Below are 13,044 nucleotides of genomic sequence, written 5' to 3' on the forward strand. Positions count from 1 at the left end.
TTATCTAAACTGTGTTTTTATGTTTGAAAATCTTAAGCTATCTCTAATTATAGTATCTAAACCAATTAAAAAGTTATAAAACATCTTTACTTAGCATGACGTATTACCATAATAGATCTGAATTTTGTTCTGTAAATGTAAAACTCGGCCTGATTGTTTTGAATGAGAAATCAGCGTGGTCACACAGACCCATAAACTATATATAAGAAATGAACGTAGAAACCGTGACGTCACTCATTGCTGTGTGGACTATGGCTTTTACCCATCGAGAGGGTGGCGCTACGTACAACCGAATACTGAATAAGACATTTTTAGGCGACCAAAACTTTCAAGAACTGAAAACACACTGTGAAAGGGTTAAAGTTGTGAGACGAAAACACGGACAACTCCCAGACCGGACAACGCCGTGGTAGCAACCTATCAATCACAAGGTAAAGCATACCCTGCTTTATGGTCTACTTGACTCTAAATTGAACCATAATTGACTAAATGAACATCATGCTGTATTGAAGAAGACTTGAAACTAGCGATTGAGACCATAAACTCATGTTTACAATGTTTACTGAGGTGATAAATCAAGTAAGAAGTAGGCTCAGTAGGGTTGCCGCCTGCATAAACCTACAAAAATGTATAGTTGAAGTCTAAAGTTTAATTTCAGAAAACTTGCAAACTCTCTGCTGAAGCCTCTTCTATATATATGTTGTTAAACGTTTGCCTGATAGCTGGCTCAACATCTTTTTCAGGGGTTTGGGGTGGTGGGGGTAATTTGCCATCATTACAGTGTTATAAAATAAGGTAAAGGACTGGACATAAGGATGCTTGATAGCCTCTGGAGGCGAGGAAATTGAACTGTTGAAGCATGTCGGTCCAGTATAGCCAAGAGAAGATTTTTGCACCACGCCTGTGCACAGGGGAGAAAAAACTTAATGTCAATGTAATTTGAAAAATAACAGGAGCAGTGGAGTGAACCTAAACCTCCATACCCCACCGAATTTGACGGAGCATTCAGACACAAATTCAGTCTTGAAGATTGCAGAGCCATGAATGTGTTAGGCAGAGAGGGAGAGATTGGAGAGATGGGGACGTAATGAAGCTTTGGTCGCCTCAGACTCAGAGAAGATTGGGAGGAATCTCTGCAGTGCCATGTAATAATCGCCCCTTGAGTCACTGGCAATCACTGATTATTCAATATGAAGAGGACAGCTCTCTCTTTTCCCCACCATTAAGTCTTTCACGTTTCCTCTTCTTTATGTCTCCTTCCTTCTTCTGTTTTTCTATACTCTGCAATTTACGCACGCTGCCCGTTTCTCCTTTTCACTCTTCCCCCATCAGTCTCTCTCATTCCCTGGGATTTGGAAGTAGAGTGGATTCCTGCACTTGTCTAATGAAAGCAAAATTAGTCCTATTATTTCATTATGACACTCACGCACTCTCTCTTTGTCCACAAACTGTTCAAAACAGCCATTGTGAAAAGAAGCTGTATGTGTGAAAGCGCTATCCTCAAAGGGACAGTATGCACTCAAAGCTAATTGTCGGCGTGGGAAGTCGGCGCCAAGCCGTTTAGGGTGGCAACACACCACAACTGCATGACGAATAATAAACAGAAACAAAGAACCAGCTGACTTAAAACCAAGAGAATAAACAGTCAGCTGTGGCAGCTTTCACAATAGCCAATAACTGCATTTTGTGGCATTTTGAAGTATGAAGTGGAGCGAGTAGTTGAGAGGTCAAGTAGTCCATTAGTGCACCAGTAGGTAGAGGTTTGGAGAGGTTTTGTTATACAAGAACAAGCACAGGTTGTTCGTCAGGAAAGCGGAGGACTCCAATGTGGTCATACTAGTCCCATTATTAGTATCTACTAATACAGATACACAACCTAAACTTGTTTGGAGCCCCAAAGTGTTCAATATTAAATAAACAAATGATTATGAAATTAATGATCACATGAATAAATTGTGTGAAATTATATGAAAAATATTAACAAAATTTAAAAAATAAGTTGTGAAATGAAGAAACTTAAAACTGAACATTATTATGAAATATAATACACAGAGTATATACAGTATATTACAATACACATATTTCAAAATGCCCTTTTTGGCATTTAATAAAATTATAATAAAATAAATAAATAGTAATGATAATAAATCAATAAAAATAATAAAAATAAATTAATTAATAAAATAAATTCACAGACCAGATTCCCAGCACCTACTTATATCCCCGTGGTCACGCCACACGGATAGATACAGAGCACACTCTATGTGTTTAAGGCACATTTACAAAAGAGTAAATAAAACCTTATTAAATATGAATGTAATTAAATCTTGATTGAATTTTTTCAAATTTGGCAAATTTGGTGGTAAAGGTCAAAGGTCAAGGTCACTGTGACCTCACGTCTGTACCATTCTTGTGAGCGTGATATATCAGGAACACCTGAAGGGAATTTCTTCAAATTTGTCATAAACGTCTACTTGGACTCAAGGATGAACTGATTAGATTTTGGTGGTCGAAGGTCACTGTGACCTCACAAAACACGTTTTTGGCAGAAACACCAAGAATTCATATGCTAATTATGACAATTTCACACCAATGTCTAACAGGATAAAATGATGAAGTGATGACATTTTTGACAGACATGGATGTAAACTACAACTTGACTGGTTGGGGGAGGCATACAACCACGTGGCGGTAATTCTAGTCATTTCATAATGTCACTTTTACAGTGGTGTTGTCACCGCCCCCTGACCTCTCAGCCAATCACATGCTCCCCCTGGCTGAAAGGTGAGAGGGCGGGGACAACATCACTGTAAAAGTGCGAAACGTGACATTATGAAATAATAAAAAATAACATTGTGAAATAATTGACATGAAATAAAAGTGTAATTGAAAAAAAATTAAATAAAATTTCAAAGACTTTTGAAAAAGGACATCTTGACTTGAAAATGTCTAATGAAATAAAAATAACGATACAATAAAATTCTGATATTATGTAAATGAATGATGAAATAACGTCACATGATAAAGAGTTGCGTTTTAATTATGTCTTGAATTATTAAACAAATTCTTGCGTCATTTTTATTTCACATATATTTTCATGATTATTTTATTGTTAATTCATTATTGAACACTTTGGGGTGTGAACTCGGTTAACCATGCAGTGATATGTACTGTAGCAATGAGCTTGGTGGAAACACAAATATTTTAGCACCCTATTCAAACCTTAATGAGGCACGATGCTGAGAATCCAGCGTGGTATTATTGGTTTCCACAAGCTGTTGCTTTTGAAATCGCTTCTTCTTGATCAAATTCCTGACGTCTTTAATGTCAAACCAAGAAAACAGATCCTGACAATTTAGCTTACAGATGGATGGAGAAAAATCTGTCTTCTAAATCATTTAAAATTCAGTATAATGAAACAGCTGAGCATGGACTATGCTGGAGAAACACACTGATTATCTGCAGCTCATCTCATCAAATTATCAAGGCGGCTGCCTCATTTGCATACAGCTTTTAAGAGCTAATTAAGAACTTTTGCCGACTCTATGTTCACTTCACCTGGTGTTTTTTTAACTTGTCACTGACATTGTGCTCGTGATCTTTTTGAAGAGAAATCCTAATTATAAAATATAAAATATGAGCATTCTGCTACTTTTTCACAACTAAAAAGTTATTTTTGAAGAATATATTTGTGCAGAATGTGTCACAACAGTCACAGTCATCAGCATCTGTATTTCTGGGATCCACATATTTATGCCTATTTATTGAGCTGCAGCCTAGAACCAGTGGTGGATGAAGTACCTGAAAGCCACACTTTAGTAAAAGTACAGATATATATCTAACCAGAAAATTACTTTAGTCGAATTGAATGATGTAACTTGCAAGCTAGGACCAGATTTGCCAAACCTGCTTGCTTGCAATAGTAAAGAGTAACGAAGATGCTTAGGAGAAATGTATCGGAGTAAAAGTATACATTTTATTTTGAAAAAGTAGTGGGGTAAAAGTGAAAGTTGACAGGAATATAAAAACTCAATTAAAGTACAGATACTCACAAAATACTTAAATACTGTAACGAAGAATTACACACCATTGTTTACAAATGATCCCTATTTGAGGTAAGCCACCACAGTGCTTCCCGTCACCCTCATTTCTCCCTCAAACTCCCACCTGCTGATCACGCTTTTGACTGATACTGTTGTTCTAACAATCAGACATGCCCTCCGTGGGTGACCTCTCTGCTCGGCCCACACATGAAGGTAAAAGTGTCTCTTCTCTTAAAACTTTCCTGGACATAATTCCCTAAATGTGACCCAAACTTTTACCCTACTTCCAGCTCCCATTGGTGTCTTCTCTTTTGTTTCCTCTGGTCAAATGATTAGTGACATTTCTAGGGCATTTTGATCTCAAGGAATGAGCACACCACTTCAGAGTATCTAAGTGGTTCCAACCCCCAGCTAATAGATCTAAATTTATAAATACCTTTAGTATTAACCACACAACGACAATGACATTTCCCACCAGTTGAGATGAAAGGCAGCTGGTGCACATTAACATGTCATGAAAGCCAGCTGGAGGGACGGTTAAACATTTTAAGACGTCGCTGTCTGTACCATCTGCAATCAGCTAAAACAAGATGCACTGGCACCACTTTTTGGTTTTATGTTGGTCCTGTGTGTAGCATTACCAATTTTAAGTTATTCAGTTTTTTATGATAAAATATGCCAGCTGAATTGACATTGTGCCATTCAGCTAATGATAATTTTAGGATAACAGCTTTAGTTTTAGCACCTGGGACGGCCAATCATGATCAAATATACTTTATCACTGGAGCGAAAAAGGAGCATTAAAGGGATAGTTCGGATGTTTTGAAGTGGGGTTGTATGAGGTACTTGTCCATAGGTGTATTACCTACAGTAGATGACGGTCGACGGGGAATTGAAACCATTATATCCATCTATGCTCTCTTCAAAGCCACCAGACTCCCTCGATCGGTTAGTTTGTTTGTGTTATTGTGTGACTTTGGTGAATCCCAACTAACCCTTTAAAACACCAAAGTCAGACAATAACACCAACTAACTAACATATCGAGGCAGCGGTATATCAGCAACTCCAATGTTGTGGGAGGTAAAATTACTGTTTTTGTCAAAGGAGTCTAGTGGCTTGATAGGTTTGAAGACAGCATAGATAACGACTTCAGTTCCCCGTCGGAAGGGGCTGTCTGAGGGCAAGGTAGAGTAGTGAAAATATTCTACATATAGCGTACACTTAGACTGATATTGATTAGGTGGCTAAAATATGTTTTGCTGCTGGCCCCGTCCAGAGCAGTACGTTGCTTTGCTTCCCTGCGGTAACTCCTGTCGGTTTCTCCGCACTGGGGGCATGCCGACCGTCATCTACTGTAGGTAATACCCTGCCTATGGATAAGTACCTCATACAATCCCACTTCAAAACACACAAACTGTCCCTTTAATGCTCAGGTTTTTTGCAGAGCATCAGGTTCTTTTGTTCGTTTAGGCTCTGATGTTATCTGTTTGTGTTAATTGTGGATGTTAAATTTAACAGAGCCTTTCTGATGATGCTCTGTGTCGCTGTTTTCGGGCTGCCTGTTCACTGAAGCTTTACTCAGATAGGAATGAGGATCCTTCGAATCAATGTGCTGGATAAGGACAGACAGTTCAAAGCCACAATTTCTCCCCGTTTGCCTTGGCACAGATCAAGGAGGGCGTGACAATGTGAATCACTTTCACACCGCAAAACACTATTTCTATTTCCCATTTGACCTCTTATTACTTGTGGCGGTAAAACGGGCCAGTTAAAGGTACCGGGAATGAGGTGGAGGCTGGGAAGACCTGTCCGGGGAGGCTGTCGTTTGGCAGACAGGCAGCTCTGGTGTGCGTGAGATGAAGGCGTCTACTCTGCCGCGCTCACAGACCAGAATAAATGTGTCGGCCAGGCTTGAGAGGAGTTCCTCAAGCAGAAGGAACAGCCCCGCTCTCTGGAGACGGTTGGCAGCACAGGCTCTGGAACTGCAACAGAGCAGGTGAAAGCCTCCCAGCAGTGCAGTCTAGACTAGCACACCTGCTCTCCTTTCATACACATAATCCCTGAACAAACACCTTTTAACATTTTTAGAGCCACTGCAAAAACTCTCCTCCTGTTGCTTCTTATGAAAAGTGTAAATAAAGCTTCCTTAAAGTGTAATTGGTGTACAATAAAAAGCATGGTTTACTCTTTCTCGCTCTTATCTCAGCCCTGTCATTCTCATACTCTGGTGTATTTCGCTCAATCTGCGTCCTGCAGATAAAACTTACAAACTGTTTCTGTCAGATGCATTCACCTTAGCTCCACTTGCAAAAGAGACACAAATACATGTTGTGACAAATGTGTTACCCACAAGTTTCATACTATTGGAACAGTGCCATCTACTGACTCATCCCAGCATTACATGTACGGCCCAATTCCACTCTGGTCCCTACACCCTCCCACTGCGTGGTGGAGTGAACTCTGATTGTAGTCACACTCGCAGCTCAATGAAGCACCCTTCTTTAAGGTGGAGGGTATTTTATATAAATAGAAAATAATAAGAAAATATAAATAAAAAACATGTATAACAACAGTGCAAATAATAATGCTGAAAAATAGGATTTATGCAAATAATATAAATGCATGCATAAATAAAAATGCAAGAATATAGTATAAATATTGAAGAATATTAGTTTAAATGCACTATATAAATAAATGCAGTGTTAATGCCAGAGTAAACCAGATTATTGCACAGCGGAATTATTGCACTAAATTATTGTATCCTACTGTTAAGTCAGTATTGCACAGTTGAAGATAGATTATTTATCTTATATAATGATATCTCTCTATATATGTAGAGAGAGAGAGAGAGAGAGAGAGAGAGCGAGCTGCGCCCATAGCAACGGTCTGCTATACATAGCAACAGTCTGTTATACAGAAACTACAGACTGTAGAACGCCGTGATTGACCAATCAGAATCGAGTATTCAACACAGGCGTGTAATAAATAAATATATATATGAATATACAACACTACAATCAAATGAACATGTCTTCCGTTTTCTAGACTAGACAGGAGTATATTTGATCCTAAATATAATGTATTTACTTTGAGTTGTTAACATCTTTAGACAATAAAGTAGAATAAATTAAATGTCTATCTTAGTTTGAGCAGTTTATGAGTAAATGTTTGTACCGGAAGTCGCAAGAACTGACATTGGAGCGTTTTCCATGACGAACACAAAACGGCGTTGCGCGTCATCAGTAAGGGCAGCTGGTTAAGTCGGCATCGATGTAGACTCGTTGGAGGGTTTTATAACCCACTTCCACTCCCTGCTGATTGGTTTGGGATGGCACTTAATATGGCGGACCCTCCACGTGAACACGCAAACGGAGTGGAAGTGGGTAGGGAGAGGGTGTTTAGAATTGGGCCTATGTGTGATGCTACCTGTCCATCAGAGTATTTTGCATTTTTTAATGAGTAAAAATCATTAAAACGTGTCAAAATAAAGGTGGTCAACACCAGTGTGATTTACTTTGTCACTCAGTGTTGTACCCTATATGACAAAAGGTGTGTTTATCAGTGGTTTGGTCATCATGTGTAGCCTGTCTCATGGCGGCTTGCACCACACATGCTGATATCAACCTGAATAACGATCTCCTGTGTTTGTCTCTTGTTCTGTTCTCACCTGTCCCTCACCCTCCCAACCCTCACCACTCCACTACACGCCTCTTCTGATCAACCTCCGGTCAACCTCACCCACCCGTGTGAACCCGTGCCGCCCTGCACCCCCCCCGGTCCTGCCCACCTTCTGTACCTGTGACCCTGCAGCAGTGAGCGACCTGTCCGTGTCCAGCCTCTTTAGCTTCCTTCTCCTCCTGTTCACCTGACTAGAGAGCTACACACATCCATCTGCCCCCTTTACTTTATCAGCTTCTTTCACCAGTGTTTACTCCACAATCTACACTGAATCCCAATCTGTGTGCGTTTGTGGAAGTGTGTGTGTGTGCAAGCATGCATGCACGGGCATGTTTGACTGTAATGGTAAGGGAAGGTGCTGCAGGGGACTGTGCCCGGCCAATTTTAAGACTTTAATTTTTCATGATTTTCCCTTTGATCCCTGAAAACCTCCATTACCCCTTCCCGCTCTACCTGAAGGCCTTTGGGACCAACAGCACCAGTGGCAGTATTGAGCCATACCTCTCTGGTATCAAAACGGGAATTTTGTCAGGCCGAATGCCCTCTCCTGCAGCAACGTTCGCCCCTGGCCTGAGGAAGTACCCGCAGGAGGGAGCAAAGCCCTCCATGACACCCTCCGCCAGCCAAGCGAAGGCCCTGCTGGCCAGCCTGTCTGCTTCCGGCCTGAGCGCCGAGGCCCTGCTCCTCTCCTCCACCCTCCATCATCGCCGCCTTCTGCGTGAGCAGCGAGCCTCCTCCTTGCCCCTGCCCAGCAGCCGGTCCTCCCCTCCAACTCCCACTGCTTCCTCCCCTTCCTCTTCTTCCTCACCCACCACCCCGACTCCTTCCCTGTCTCCCTCCTCTCCCACCCCTTTGAGCTCCCTCACCCTCTCCTCTGTAGTTCCCAAGCCCAGCGGTTGTAGCTCCAGCCTCAACAGCTGCAAGGAGGGTGGCAGCGATGAATGAGGACCTCGCCCCCCGGGTGACTCTCGGTAATGAAGAGGAGGAGGAGGACGTGGGGGAATTCAAGCACCATCATGAACCATAAAGAGGAAACAACTACATTATGGGAAGTTCCAGCGTTGTTTGGTGTCCTATTTTCTTTCAGGACTTTTTTGGCTTTTTCATCCTCTCTACATTTGGCCTCACTCCAGTATGCAGAGTCTCCATATTTCCGTTTGTACTGTAAATGGAGTCACAATCTTCTTCTTGGACCGGTTTCCTACTCTGATCTGGTTCCATCATTCCTCTGCAGTTCTCCCACGCAGTCATACTGCCAGTTTGCCAGCTAGCGAGTGCACAAACGGGCCTCCCCTCCTACCAGCTGCCTGCTGTAAAGCTGATGTGGTCTGGATGGATTTACTGACAGTAGCAGTCTCATATAAACCCTCACTCAATGGGGTTTTTAGTGGAGTAGACATCATTTCTAGACTGTGACTTTTATCATAGAAAATAGAGCTGCAATAATCACCAAGTAAGTCCAGTAGTTGTGTGTGTTCGGGATAATATTGCTCTCACTTCATCACCTGGCAGAATGTGCTCCGAAAACAACAAAAAAATCAAAAGTAGATCCAAGGTGATGATTTCGAACTGTTTTGTGTTAAAAGGGCATTTGTGGCTTCTCTTGCATCACCCATGTTTTAAACTCTGAACTGGTGCTATATTTTCCCCTCCGTTTGTACACACTGTGTGTAAAGAGTTTACATGATCACTCCCCTGACCTTTGACCTGCGCTTCAAGTGTACATTCCTCTGTCTGACTTTGATTTCACTTTGTCACACTGTTTGAATATTTACATGCATCCCTACAGAATGAAATCCTTCAACTGAAAATTAGGACTAATTATAGGAAATTTTTAAAAAAAAAGACATGTATTCACAAAAGCACATTGTAGGGAGCAGTCTTATAACAGCACATTTCTATCTAAAAATAGAACCAGGAGGTACAGTTACAGGAGGGAAGAATGCGAATTGTATAGACATGTTGAATTTCTGTATATGTGTAGTTAATTATGACAATCAGGATGTTTCCGCAGTAGCGTCTTACAGGTTGCTCCGGCATTTCAGCACCTGACATCACAAACCTTCCCAAAGACTCAAGCACACACACACACACGGTGATGAATATTACACACAATCTGTCACACATTCTGCACTTGTAAAGCCAAGCTGTTTGCAGAAGCACACTAGTTCTTTTGTTTCAGCAAATCTTGTGTGACGATTCGTTTTTAAGTCGCATCTGTTGCACGACTGATATTCAGCACTCTGGTAAAATATGCCACATGGACCAGAACACGATTTCACCCTTTAAGGAGACAGATCTACAGAGATCAAGTGGTTTCTTTGGGACTTCAAGGTTAATCTGATGGGAAGCAGCTTTCAAAGTTTTCAGCAATTTGCAGGTTTTATTGTAAAACATAAAACCTTCTCTGAACAAGAACAAAATGTATCTTTCACTGCAGCGAATTCCTCGCATGACACTGTTTCAACTCCTGAGCAGTGTTTGAAGGATAAAGAAAGTTAATCCGCACATATCTAGAGACTTCAGATACAGCTTGACCCTGAGATAAGAATATAGAAATATAAAGAAAGCACAGTTTACTCAAACACTTGACCCTTTCCTCTAATTTTGACCTTCGATATGACGAGCACAAAGCTACAAATGTTCCTCAAAGGAAGAAAAAATATTTAAAATACTGTACGTTAGATCATACTTGCCAACCCTCCCGATTTTCCCAGGAGACTCCCATATTTCATTGCCCTCTCTCGGATTCCTCACAGGTCACAATCCTCCTGATTATTTATTTTATTTTTCACCCCTTTTTTTCCTTTTTATCTCAACCTAAGCTTGTATAACTAAGCCCTACTGTTTCTACCTGGACGAAGATAGAGCTACACCAAAAGTCGTTTCCTGGTGGAGTAGAGCTGCTTGCGACACCGCTGCATGGTTTGAGCTGCGCTCGCCGCACCGCACCGCATCACAGCAAATCCGCCGTGGCGTTGCACAAGCCATTGGAAATAACGGGTTTCAGAATTCAGTGGCGCCGATGTCACGCTGTGTCTGAAAGGAGCTTCAGTGAGCGAGAGAAGGAGAGAGCTAACTGAAAGAAATACTGAATGAATGAAAACTGATGAATATTAGTGTATACCAGAGATTCACACACGTTTACGCCAGAGGGGGAAATTATTCAGTTTTCTCTCCTGAGAATTAAAAGTAAAATTGAAAGATAAGATAAGATAAGATATTCCTTTATTAGTCGAACAGTGGGGAAATTTGCAGTGTGCAGCAACAAAGGGGAGAGTGCAGAAACAAGAAGCATCAGTAAAAACAAAAATCAAGATACAACACAGTACAAAAAGCAAAACAAAAGTAGACAGACATATAAACTAGGAACAATATAAACAAGGGGAATATTGAAAATAGGAACAATATATACAGTTATATTACAGTTATATACAAAAGTAGGCCTTTTTAACATAAAAAAGCGGTGTACTTAATATTTTGTCATTTTCATTCTTTAAAAGTGACCAGAAAGCAGGAAACAAAGTCTCTGAAACTCAGATCTTTCTGGAGGAGGACCCCTTAAACACCCCGCTTTGGTTTGAAACTCCTCCTTATTTATGAGGTCTCAAGGTTGGCAAGTATGCGTTACATTACCAATATTGCTGTTGCCTCATTTGGTTTTATTACCTGCATGTTGAAACATTTATGAATGTTAGGCCTTTGGTGTGCCTCAGTGACGGTAGTTGAAGTTATCACGATGTATAGCACATCAAGGGCCTGTCTGTCAGTGAATCCCTAAGTGTAAACCCTGCACAAGGAACCATTTTGAAGCTCCCTGTCCTGTGTTATTGCCTTAAGGCTGCCCACTGGGGAGGTGATGAGGTTGAACGGACAGTCATAGACAAAGTGATTTGTTTTTTTTATTCCCTCAGTGGTTCACAAGGATGACTGTGTGAAATCGATTCTTTATGGCATTGAGATTAAAACATGTGCAAAAGGGGATCGTGTCAAAGAGTAGGCAGCTTGAGGAGAGGGGATTAGTTTGGGGGACATGTGTTTGAAGGCTTCTTTAATAAGGCCGGCTTTGACTTGCCCTGTCTCCATCGAGAGCGCTCGTGATATAAAAGACCCAAAGAGATGAGAGGAAGGGTCTGACAGTCTTTCCCTGCCCCTCTCACTTTGCTTTGTCTTTGGTGCCTGTGAAATGAAAACAGTTGAGGTTATCCTAGGACAAAGTAACATGAACAGTAACAGCGTGTGCAATATGTAATTAGCACTCTTGCAACTTTGCCAATGCAGTGCTCTTTGCCTTTGTGAAACTCCTGCCTGTTTGTCTGCAAGGACCTGTTACCACGTTTCTTCCCAGTGCCTCTAAGACTTTGTTCTTGCCAGAAAATCCCCAGTTGATCTTGTATTACAGTATTAGATCAGCAGCAGTGACAGAATAACACTTTTACCCAAAGAAGAGGCTGGCTTGTTCCCATTTTTCGCAGGAAAAAAAAGAAAACAGCACTTGAAAGGCAGAGTGTGTCAGGTTGCAGCAGTGGCATTTGACTAAACACTCCCGGAGCTCTAACAATGTGCAAAAAAAAAAAAACTGCGAGCTCACAGCACAGCGAATTAAGCCTCACCCTGGGTGCTCTGTAGCTCCGCCAGGCAGGTTCAAGCCCTGGGTTTCATATTGAGTGAAGTCAAATGAAAGAAATTCACTTACTCATGCTGTTTCACACTCAAATCCATAACTCTCTGAGTTAAATCTGCTGCATTTGCGTCTGGTGAGCGTTGGGGAGGAAGTATTCACACTTGGCTGCTTTCCCCGACTAAAGTCTGAGATGAAGCCTCCCAGAATTGCGTGGCAGTGCTCTCTGGAAGACAAGTGTTAGTGGGCTGTGATTTCAACATGTCCGCAGGCTTTAGAGGGCATGTCGCAGACAGTGGATGCCCCTGGCAATCAGAAAAACTCATGCAAACTTGAAATCAAACATAGACGAAATATACATATATAAATATATCTAAGTGAGATGTTTGTGTATGATATTATAATTGTGAAGAAAAGTGTGATATATATATAGGCCTAGATTAAATTATATACTGTAAAATGTCATCATCTCTTCAGTTTTATATATTAGTGACCATTTTGTACAGATTTTTTCCTTTTTTAATTCATTGAGAGAGATATTACATTTCACACTGAGATTATTTATTCATACGCAGAACATTTTTATATTTGTTTAAAAATATCTGTATAGATAACGGTTAGCCTCTGTAATATACGCTGAAGTTCATTTTTAAATTCTAGGGTTTTCTTTACGAAGTTAGATTTTATGTAAGTTTGATTTT

General features: G+C 40.9%; 1 protein-coding gene across 10 annotated transcripts in view; it reads left to right on the top strand.

The window, feature by feature from the left end:
• The window catches only part of si:ch211-278a6.1 (SRC kinase signaling inhibitor 1), a 136,522-nt gene extending 126,411 nt beyond the window's left edge, over positions 1 to 10,111 (top strand). For 8 of the 10 annotated variants that reach the window (XM_037793210.1, XM_037793212.1, XM_037793213.1 and 5 more), the window contains one exon: positions 8,182 to 10,111. In XM_037793210.1, coding sequence (XP_037649138.1) covers positions 8,182 to 8,667 — 486 coding nt within the window. In that variant the 3' untranslated portion in view covers positions 8,668 to 10,111. Of the gene's footprint in view, positions 1 to 7,854 lie in introns of all 10 variants that reach the window. The other 2 variants (XM_037793216.1, XM_037793217.1) reach the window with 2 other exon arrangements.
• The last annotated feature ends 2,933 nt before the right edge of the window (positions 10,112 to 13,044 follow it).

This window comes from Sebastes umbrosus, chromosome 14 (assembly GCF_015220745.1).
Source record: "Sebastes umbrosus isolate fSebUmb1 chromosome 14, fSebUmb1.pri, whole genome shotgun sequence".
In the NCBI taxonomy this organism is placed as follows: domain Eukaryota; kingdom Metazoa; phylum Chordata; class Actinopteri; order Perciformes; family Sebastidae; genus Sebastes; species Sebastes umbrosus.